The following is a 10,665-nucleotide window of genomic DNA, read 5'->3' as shown; positions in this document are numbered from 1 at the left end:
GCTCCCAGCAAATCTTCATCATTCCCACAGTCCATGTAAAAAGCACTCCTCCTCTTAAATGGATCACTTGGCTCTACCGAATCATGGAAACTTCGGGATTGTCACTGTGGTGACCCTGCACTAGATTTTGGACTCAACTTCCAAGCTGCTGCGTTGAAGATGTTGCTTTTTCTTCTCATGATTGAGTCCGGTTAATTTAAACGACAGGAGGGTAGCATGGAAAATAACATGTGCAGCCTGGACTACAATGTGCTGAACGAGCTGCGCCTGGAAGGCTGCTTTCTCGATGTAATCATCTGTGTGAACGGAGTGGAGTTCCCTGCTCACAAGAATGTCCTCTGTTGTTGTAGCCCTTACTTCAGGTAAGCAGACAATGCATTGTATGTCTATTGCCATTGTACAGTATGTCCAGCTCCATGGTGGCTTCCCTGTCACTTCAGCAAGTAATAGTCTGTGTCAGTCAATGACTTATGAACTATTGGCATTAGAACCTTTATCTAGGTCTTAATCAAAGGCCTTTTTTTGATATTCGGTACATTGTATTAATCCCCAAGGGGAACTGTCTTTTCACGTGACCTTTGGAGGTCAGAGTGCAGGGTCAGCCATTGTACAGCACCCCTGGAGCAATTTTCAGGGTAAGGGCCTTGCTCAAGGGCTCCCTTCTGGCAGTAATGGGATTTGAACCAGCAGCCTTCCAGATACCAGCACAGATTGTTAGCCTCAGAGCCATCACTCCACCTCAAGAACTCAGACATGGTGGTAAATCAACAAACCCTGACAAAGGGAGCATTGTTTGTGTGGTTCTTTATGGCAGAATGATTGAAGTTGACATTGCCAAAAGAAAAAGAAGGGCAGCAACATCTGCCGAGCATGAAGCAAACTAGAGAAGCGGATTACATGATAGGAAGAAAAGGTAGAATTACAGTTGCGGCAATCACTGAGCATCAAGCACATGCACACAGGCAGGCCAGTAAGCTGGTACTCACAAACGTCTGGGGTTAGAATTTGAACTTGGTCTTAATCAGAAGCTTATGATCCGAAACGTGCTGATAATTCAACAAATCTGAGGTTGTGGCACCCTCAGCTCCTGGACGTAGTAGTGGAGAGAAAAAAAAGTGTGAAGACAAAACTGATGGCTATTATGAACATTACTGCTTGTCCTCTCTCTGACACATTAGCATAGAGGACTTTTCAGCTAACAAATCATTTAACAAAAGTGTGTAATGAAATGCCTCTTTGGCTCCTTTATACCAAATGTAATAAGTCTTAGCCAAATCAGAAGTTTTCTTTCTTTTTAGTTATTCTTGTGTGTTTTTTTTTGTAGTAATTATGTATTTGTTTCTTTACCTATTTCTTGAGCTTCTGTAAAAAAACAAACTTCCCCATGTGAAAATTAAAATCTATCTATCTATCTATCTATCTATCTATCTATCTATCTATCTATCTATCTATCTATCTATCTATCTATCTATCTATCTATCTATCATTATTATATAGTGCCTTTCATATCTATCTATCTATCTATCGATAGGCACACAGAGTTTTAGAAAGATAGCAGAATCAAGTTTTATTGCGTGATGCATACACAGACACAAATCAAGTGAGATGAGGAATTAGAAAATTCAGTGAGCTTACATTTATCACAATTCTTATCACTTATACAAAAATACTCTCCTCCTTCTGGCTCTTCCCATCACCTAATGTCCATCACCAGACCAAAACTGTCATCATTACTTCATACCCTGTGCAGGTGTCCAAAACTTATTTATCAATCGATTCCCACCAGTAAATCGGAATCAGGCAGACCAACACATTATATATTGGGTTAGAGGTTGGGGCAGTTGTGCCCCTAAAACAATAACGCCGTTTCTTATAAGCTGCGTTTTCCTTGACTTGTCATCACCTGTCCTGGCAAGCAGACAGTGAGGCAGAGGCCTAGCTGGTTTTCTCTCATGGCCAAAGCCTCAATGGCTGCATTTCTTAAAACAATGGCCTGTTTAGCCCTCTAAAAGTACACAATGGCCTTGACCTGCACAGAGAGAAATAATAAAATAGACAAGCAACGGATTTTTATTGTTTAACTCTTACTATGCTAATGTGCATCAGAATATATAATACTTGTTCTCATACATGCTTTATGATTCTCTTTAAATATATGAAATTATGATAACTTTAACTTTTCTTTTCTACAGTATCTATCTAATGGAAACGCCACCTGTCTAAAATCCTGCTGACTATGCCAAGTGTTTTGTTTCAGAGAGACACACCACAATTCATCCTAGGTTTCTATCTATCTATCTATCTATCTATCTATCTATCTATCTATCTATCTATCTATCCTGCCGACTATACTAAAATTAAAATCTATCTATCTATCTATCTAGATGTATGAATGTCCAAAAATTTGACTTGGTTTCATTTTAGGGACAAAAAATAAGGGACTGATTGTGACGCTGTGTAAATTGAAGATGGTCCAAATTGTCTTGATCTCTCTTTAGTAACACTAACCATGTTGCTTGTTTTTAGCACATGCAAGTAGAATTTCATTGTACTCTTGCAAATAACAGTAATGTGCCTATGGCACCTAATGACCTATTGAATTCTTTTTGTTCGCAGGACACTGTTTTCCAAGAGGTGGAACAGCACAGAGAAAATGATCTATGACATCCCTGGCATTTCTCCAGATATGATGGAGATGATCATCTCCTTTGCCTACACCCAGACTGTCCTGATCACCTCCGACAACGTGAAGCAGCTGCTCGTGGTGGCTGACCAGTTTAATATCCTGGGCCTCTTAAACCTCTGTTGTGACTTCCTTGAGTCTCAGCTCAGCGTGGAGAACTGTATTGGGATCTTCAAGTTTGCCTACTATCATTGCTGTCCAGAGCTGTGCCTCAGAGCCTTCAAGTACATCATGTACAAGTTTGAGGAGCTCGTGAAGGAGTCTCAGGAGTTCCTGCAGCTGAGTTTCTATGAACTGTATGACATCATCGACAGGGATGAGTTAAACATCACCAATGAGAGCCAGGTCTTCCATGCTGTAATAAAGTGGACTTACCACCAGAAAGAAGACCGTACAGGATTTCTTTTGAAACTTCTTTCAAAGGTACGCAGCTTTAATAACACTGATATTTCATCTTAAGCACAGGAGACCAGAGAAGCAGCACAGATGTGCTAGTGCCGGCATCTTAGAAAAGAGATAAGACTCAGATTCTCTTTTTACAGGTACGGCTAGAACTCAAGGATGCTCAGCTCTTTCTGGATGATGTGAAGAACAGTGAGTACATACAGGACAATGAGGAATATAAACTCTTTTTCTACAGAGCCTTGTTTCAAATGATCTATGAGATTAGTATGAATGAAGCCATTGGTCCACAGTCCAGATGCTCCCTGGCTCACGCTCGTTTGCCTTACAGTATTCTTTTATCCATTGGAGGCTGGAGCGACAGTCACCCCACTAATATTATTGAGGCCTACGACCCAAGGGCAAAAATGTGGATGGATGTGACGTGTGAGGAGGAGACGCCCAGAGCCTACCTCGGAACGGCCTATGTGAAAGGGTATATTTATTTTATTGGTGGATTTGACAGTGTGGAGTACTGCAACAGGGTTTGCAGGTTTCACCCAGTGCAGAAGGTCCTGCAAGAAGTGGCCCCCATGCATTCCCGCCGGGGCTATGTCAGTGTAGTCATTCTGAATGAGCTCATTTACGCCATGGGGGGCTTTGATGGTCACGCTCGCCTTAATACAGTTGAGAAGTATGATTCAGAGACTAACCAGTGGACCCTGCTGTCATCTATGAATGAGCGGAGAAGTGATGCCAGTGCCGCCACTCTGCATGGGAAGGTAAGAATGGAGGTGCTGAAGTTGGGGAACCGCTTCATATCAGTGAGCAGACCTGACACCCCAAGCATCCACACACCTCTGGCCAATAAGAACATAAAAAAGTTTGACAGACGACAGTAGACCATTCAGTCCAACAGCCTTGCTTGTTTAGCTAATAGCTAAGCTGTCCCAATATCTCATCCACATTCTTCTTAAAGGTTGTCAAAGTTTCTGCTTGGGAGTTTGTTCCAGATTCCCAGAACTCTTTGCATAAAGAAGTGCCTCCCGGCTTCAGTCCTAAATACACCTCCCCATAATGTCCAGTGGAGTCCTCAAATATATGATTTACCCTTTACCTGAAATAATTCTGCTGAATCTACTTTATGGATGCCTTTGAGAATTTTGAAGACCTGAATTAGGTCCCCCATACAGTCTACTCTGCTTGAGACTAAACTGGTTTAATTCTCAGTATGACATGTCCTTAAGTACTGGGGTGCACCTTGTTGATCTCCTTTGCACAGCTTCAAGTACTGCTATGTCTTTCTTTGTAGCATGGAGATCAGACCTGCATACAACACTCCAGATGCCATCTCACTAGTACATTATATAGTCTAAGCATAATGTCAAACTGTTTATATTTAAAAGTTTTTATGATACAACCTAATATTTTAGTCACCTTTTTGATTGCTTCTGCATATTGTTTAGATGGTGAAAACATCTCAACACAAACCCTAAAATTCTTTTCAGATGTTGCTTCCTGTAGGACAATGTCTCCCAACTTGTTTTTATAATTGGCATTCCTTTTGCCTATGTGTAACAACCTTGTACTTTTAAATGTTAAACTTTATTTTCCAAGTGTTCACCCAATTCTGAAGCTTGTACATCAACTCATTCTGGGCACTGCTACTAGAGCAGGGGTAGGCAATGTCGGTCCTGGAGTGCCACAGTATGTGCAGGTTTTTGTTCCAACCCAGTTCCTTAACGAGAACTCAATTATTGCTGATGAAGCACATATTGCTTAAGTGACATTTTGATGCTTCATTTTAGTGGTCTCGCTTGTTAAGGTTCTCCAACCTTAATTGCTTATTTCAATCTTAAACTGCTGCATTCCGTGTTTTAATTGCTCCTTATTAGCAATAAGATGTAAAAGACAAAGCAGCCAGCAGTTCTCCAGCTAGCTTTTTTCCAATTACATCTGTGTGTGTTCATCATGCACTGTTTGATTTAGTAAAACACTTAATAGAAAAATGTGACAGACTGAAAATGATCTGTTTTAGGCTTCAAATCATTTGGATGATATCCTTGGAAAGGAAAAAAATCTACAATATAAGAGACTTACATTGCACAGACTAACAAGCCATAAAATTAAATAAGGTCTGATATTGGCAATGATTGGTTTCTAATTAAGCAATTGGGTTGGAATGAAAACCTGTAGCCACTGCGGCTCACCAGGACCGACATTGCCTACCCCTGTACTAGAGGGATGCTTTTACCCAGACTACTGGGGAAACACATGCCCCCACCATGAAGTCTCCCTCTGTCCTTCTATTATAGTGCCGTTCCCAACTGGAAAAGGAAACACCAACCATTTTAAGTGGCACACCCACCTTATCCAACCATTTTGGGGGCCTCCTGGTTCTGTGTGCCACCTTTCCCTACCTTTCATTACAATGGGTATGTTAAAACTAAAGGGTGCTACATTAGTGCAGTGATTAGCATTTGCAGGTTATTGAAACTGAACTTAAAGTTTTCCTGCACTGGTGTGATAGAAACATAAATAGATAGATAGATAGATAGATAGATAGACGGACTTTAATTTTAGTATAGTTGGTAGGATAAGACAGACTTTAATTTTAGTATAGCTGACACAATTAGATAGATAGATAGATAGATAGATAGATAGGTAGATAGACTTTAATTCTAGTATAGTTGGCAGGATAAGATGGATGGATGGATAGATACAATGACTTCAATTTTAGTATAGATGGCAGGAATAGATAGATAGATAGACAGACAGACTTTAATTTTAGTATAGTTGGCAGGAATAGATAGATAGATGGACTTTAATTTTAGTATAGTTGGCAGGATTAGATAGACAGACTTTAAATTTAGTATAGATGGAAGGATTAGATAGATGGACCTTAATTTTAGTATAGATGGCAGGATTAGATAGACAGACTTTAAATTTAGTATAGATGGAAGGATTACATAGATAGATGGACTTTAATTTTAGTATAGTTGGCAGGATTAGATAGATAGATAGACAGACTTTAATTTTAGTATAGTTGGCAGGATTAGATAGACAGATAGACTTTAAATTTAGTATAGATGGCAGGATTAGATAGATAGATGGACTTTAATTTTAGTATAGTTGTCAGGAATAGATAGATAGATGGACTTTAATTTTAGTATAGTTGGTAGGATGAGATAGATAGACAGACATTAATTTTAGTATAGTTGGTAGGATGAGATAGATAGACAGACATTAATTTTAGTATAGTTGGTAGGATAAGATAGATAGACTTTAATTTTAGTATAGTTGGCACAATTAGATAGATAGACTTTAATTCTAGTATAGTTGGCAGGATAAGATAGATGGATGGATAGATAGAATGACTAATTTTAGTATAATTGGCAGGATTAGATAGACAGACTTTAATTTTAGTATAGTTGGCAGGATTAGATAGATGGATGGATAGACTTTAATTTTAGTATAGTTGGCAGGATTAGATAGATGGATGGATGGACTTTAATTTTAGTGTAGTTGGCAGGATTAGATAGACAGACAGACAGACTTTAATTGTAGTATAGTTGGCAGGATAAGATGGATAGATAGACTGACTCTAATTTTAGTACAGTTGGCAGGATTAGATAGATAGACTTTAATTCTAGTATAGTTGGCAGGATAAGATAGATAGATAGACTCTAATTTTAGTATAGTTGGTAGGATGAGATAGATAGATTGATAGATTTTTGAAATATCTTTGACCATTTTTTGACAATGTTCTACTCTTATGTCAGTTTTGTGTCCCAAAATGGAACATAAATGAATTAAAACAAGCCATTGAACCCAAAAAGATCATATTCCTGTTCATCTAATTTCCTCAAATGAACATCATGTCAACCTTTGATGGTCCCTAAAATAATGCAGTCTGCCGCACTACTTGGTAGCTTATTCAGTGTGTTTATCATTCTCTGTGCATGTGTGAGTGTGCCCTGCAATACACTAGTGTTCCCCAATCAATGTGAAGGTCCCCAATGCTTGTGGGATTGGCACCCTGCCACTGTGACCCTCAGTTGTATTAAGTGGGTTTCAGAATATTTTGTTATGAAACACAGACTAAGATATCACCTTAAAAACAAATACAGTTTATTTCCCTTCCAGATTTATATTTGTGGGGGTTTCAATGGCGAAGACTACCTCTTCACCGCTGAGGTGTACGATCCTGGAATATATCAGTGGTCAATGATTTCCCCAATGATGATCCAGAGAAGTGGAGTTGGCGTGATTGCTTACAAAGATGAAGTTTATGCGGTAAGCGATATAGAATGCAGAGATGCTTTTGTTCTGGTCTGAGCTTTGCTTCCATGGGTTAAGAAAACAAGCTTCCCAAAGAGCTCTGTATTATGATAAATGAGGTTTCAAAATTGTTAAACATCTGCCTAGCTGGCTGTTGCACGCTATTGTGTTTGCCTTTTACTTGACTGAAAGTTCGTTTGAGTAAGAGTCAATCTTTCACCCTGTTTGTCCACTGTCATCCTGTCATAGGCCCTATCCACACTACTATGTTTTCATTTAAAAATGCAGCCATTAGATCTATGAGCAGCAATATTGTTTCATAGCAGGAAAGGGTACTACAGATGCGATGGTTGCTGTAAGAGTGTTGGTGGAGAAGTACAGACAAGGTCAGACAGAATTGCATTACATGTTTGTGGACTTAGAAAAAGCATATGACAAGGTGCCAAGAGAGGAGTTATGGTGCTGTATGAGTAGGTCGGGTGGTGCAGGATATGTATGAGGACACTGTGGTAGGAATGGCTGCCTGGTTCAAGTCCTTTCCCTTTTGCAAAGGTGATGGACAGGTTGACAGAGGAGGTCAGACAGGAGTCTCTGTGGACTGTGATGTTCACAGATGACATTGTGATCTGTAGTAAGAGTAGACAGCAGGTTGAGATGAACTTGGAGAGGTGGAGGTATGCATTGGAGAGAAGGGGAATGAATGTAGGTGGGAGTAAGAGAGAGTAGATGTGCACGAATGAGAGGGATGGTGGTGGAAGGGTACGACTGCAAGGAGCAGGGGTGGTGAAGGTAGACCAATTCAAATACTTGGGTTCAACAATCTAAAGCAACAGAGAGTGCGGCAGAGAGGTGAAGGAGAGTTCATTCAGGGTGAACTGGGTGGAGAAGAGTACCTTACCTGTAAGAGTAAAAGGAAAGGTCTATAAAACGGTAGTGAGACCAATGATGTTGTATGGTTTGGAGATGGTGGCTCAGACGAAAAGACAGGAGGCAGAACTGGAAGAGGCAGAGTTGAAGATGCTTTGATTTTCACTCGGAGTAACGAGGGTAGACAGGATTATGAGTGAGTTTATTAAAGGGACAACATAGGTATGACAGTTTGGTGACCAAGTCAGAGAGGCGAGATTGAGATGGTTTGGGGTAATACAGAGGAGAGATGTGGGCTACCTCGGGAAACAAATGTTGAGGATAGAACCACCCAGCAAGAGGAAAACAGGAAGGCCAAAGAGGAGTTTTATGGATGTGGTGAGGGAGGACAGGATGGCAGTCATTGTGGCAGAAAATGATGTAAAAGACAGGGATAGATGGAGACCGATGATCTGCTGTGGCGACCCCTAGGTGGGAGTAGCCGAAAGATGAAGAAGAAGAGTCTCGGTTTTAGCATTTCCATCCACACTACCCCGATGTTTAAAACCCCTTGAAAACAGAGACTTGAAAACTCTCCAGAGCCATATACAGTACTTCTGAAAAGGCAGCCTCAGAATTGTGGTGTGGGTGGACGAAAACTCAGCTTATCAAAAATGCAGACTCTTCAACTGCGCTCTGATTTGTTTGTGATTGGATCCTGCTCATTATAACTTCTCATTCCCCAATTGGTCACCCTTCCCAGAAGGAAAATATATTCATGGACATACAGTAGAAGAGTTGCTTTCCATGACACTTGTTGTGTTGCTTACCTGTATACATTTAAATTGTGTTTATGTATAGACAATGCTGGGAGCATACTCAAAGGGAAAATAATTTACCACTTGCTACAGTTTTCCGATAAATCCCATGGATGGAGGTGTTACCGTCCCTTCATGGATTTTTTTCTTTTTCAACATCTATGTCATATGTGTTTCTAGTTGTTTTAGAGTGGACGGAGATGATTTTCAAAAAGATATGAAATTGGTAATGTGGACGTAGATCGTTTTCTTTTAAAAACATAGTTTTGAAATAAAAACATAGTAGTGTGGACGTAACCATATTTTAAAAAGACCAAGGTAAGTGGGCCTACTTTGCTCTTGTTTGTTGTAATAAATCCACATTGTTTTAAAGCATGTGTTGCCTATTCTAGAAGAATGAACAATTGAAATAAGTTTACGACTACTCTTGCTATATGTCCTTTCTGCCCACTTTACACACAATAGATGAGCGTTTCATGCCTGCAGTAAAGAGGCTGATGTTGCTCTCGTGTAACTTTATGAATGCTTCCTTAACAAAATTTTAAAGCACTTGTTGCTTACCCTAGAAGAATTAAGAGTGAACGAAGTCCCTGACTGCTGTCCTTTCTATAGACTTTGCATTTGACAGATGAACATTTCATACCACAATGAGCCACTTTATAAGCTACCCTGTATAAATCTGACTCGCACTTCAATTTTCTAGGTGGGAGGCTTTGATGGGGAAGACCGCCTGAACACTGCTGAGGCCTATGACCCACTGACTGACTCCTGGCGAGTCGTCTCCTCAATGATCACACCACGCAGTAACTTTGGCATTGAGACGATGGAGAACCTACTCTACGTAGTTGGCGGTTACGACGGCTTCATCACCTCTGCTGAAGTGGAATGTTACAACAAGGAAACCAACGAGTGGAAAGAGGTGGCAGATATGAACGTGGACCGCCGGGCTTTGAGTTGCTGTGTGTTGTCGGGGTTGCCCAACATCAGAGAGTATGCTGCTCACCGGGAACCATTGGAGTCAGTCACCCTGTCTGCAGAGCATAAACTCTCCCCTTTCTACAACATTCCACAGGTGTGAGTAGCAAGCTTCTTGTAAAACACAGAAAGCAAAAAGCCCATCTGCCAGCTTTGCAGCATTTTCTACGTGATGGCATTCAATGCTGCTTATACCAGTGTCGCGTGGAGTAAGTGGATAAGCAAGAGGAACGATCTTCAGTTCTTTGAAGAAATAGACATTGTACCTCATGGTAAAGGCCCAGCGTTGCTGGAGAGATGCTATAATCTGAATTCTGACATCACAATGGGTCTGATGATCTGCAAATTAATTAAGAAGAGCCTACAACAGCATTGAGAATTCCAGAGAAATCTTTTGTGGCCTTCCACCTGTGTATGTGTCCAGATGTGGAACAAAGCAAGGTAAGGCCTTTGTATGTCTTGTCATTATCTAAGCTCCCTACTGTAAGGTAGATAGATAGATAGATAGATAGATAGATAGATAGATACTTTATTAATCCCAATGGGAAATTCACAAGGTGCTTTATGTCACACTGTATTACCTACACTGGATATTGTAATTGTTTTTTCAGGTGTATTTCACCATATGAGTTCATCTTGTGCTCTAACTTGACAGGAGTAAACCTCACTTATCTGTCATGA

The 10,665-nt window shown here is 40.3% G+C and overlaps 1 protein-coding gene across 1 annotated transcript; it reads left to right on the top strand.

Moving 5' to 3' along the window:
* The first annotated feature begins 2,616 nt into the window (after nt 1–2,616).
* Nucleotides 2,617–10,409, top strand: LOC114668447 (kelch-like protein 10). The gene is made up of 4 exons (XM_028824204.2): nt 2,617–3,106; nt 3,226–3,846; nt 7,211–7,360; nt 9,713–10,409. The coding sequence occupies exons 1-4, from the start codon at nt 2,654–2,656 to the stop codon at nt 10,085–10,087; spliced, it is 1,599 nt and encodes a 532-aa protein (XP_028680037.1). The 5' UTR covers nt 2,617–2,653; the 3' UTR covers nt 10,088–10,409.
* Nucleotides 10,410–10,665: the final 256 nt, after the last annotated feature.

The sequence above is a fragment of the Erpetoichthys calabaricus genome, chromosome 18 (assembly GCF_900747795.2).
Source record: "Erpetoichthys calabaricus chromosome 18, fErpCal1.3, whole genome shotgun sequence".
Taxonomy (NCBI): Eukaryota; Metazoa; Chordata; class Cladistia; order Polypteriformes; family Polypteridae; genus Erpetoichthys; species Erpetoichthys calabaricus.
This window is presented reverse-complemented; position numbering and strand designations above follow the sequence as displayed.

Excerpts from the sequence above, each read along its gene's own strand:
- LOC114668447 (XM_028824204.2), top strand. The coding sequence starts at position 2,654 with ATGATCTATGACATCCCTGGCATTTCTCCAGATATGATGGAGATGATC. Across the intron at positions 3,107-3,225 it reads TTTTGAAACTTCTTTCAAAG|GTACGGCTAGAACTCAAGGA; the intron begins GTACGCAGCTTT and ends CTCTTTTTACAG. Across the intron at positions 7,361-9,712 it reads ACAAAGATGAAGTTTATGCG|GTGGGAGGCTTTGATGGGGA; the intron begins GTAAGCGATATA and ends TCAATTTTCTAG.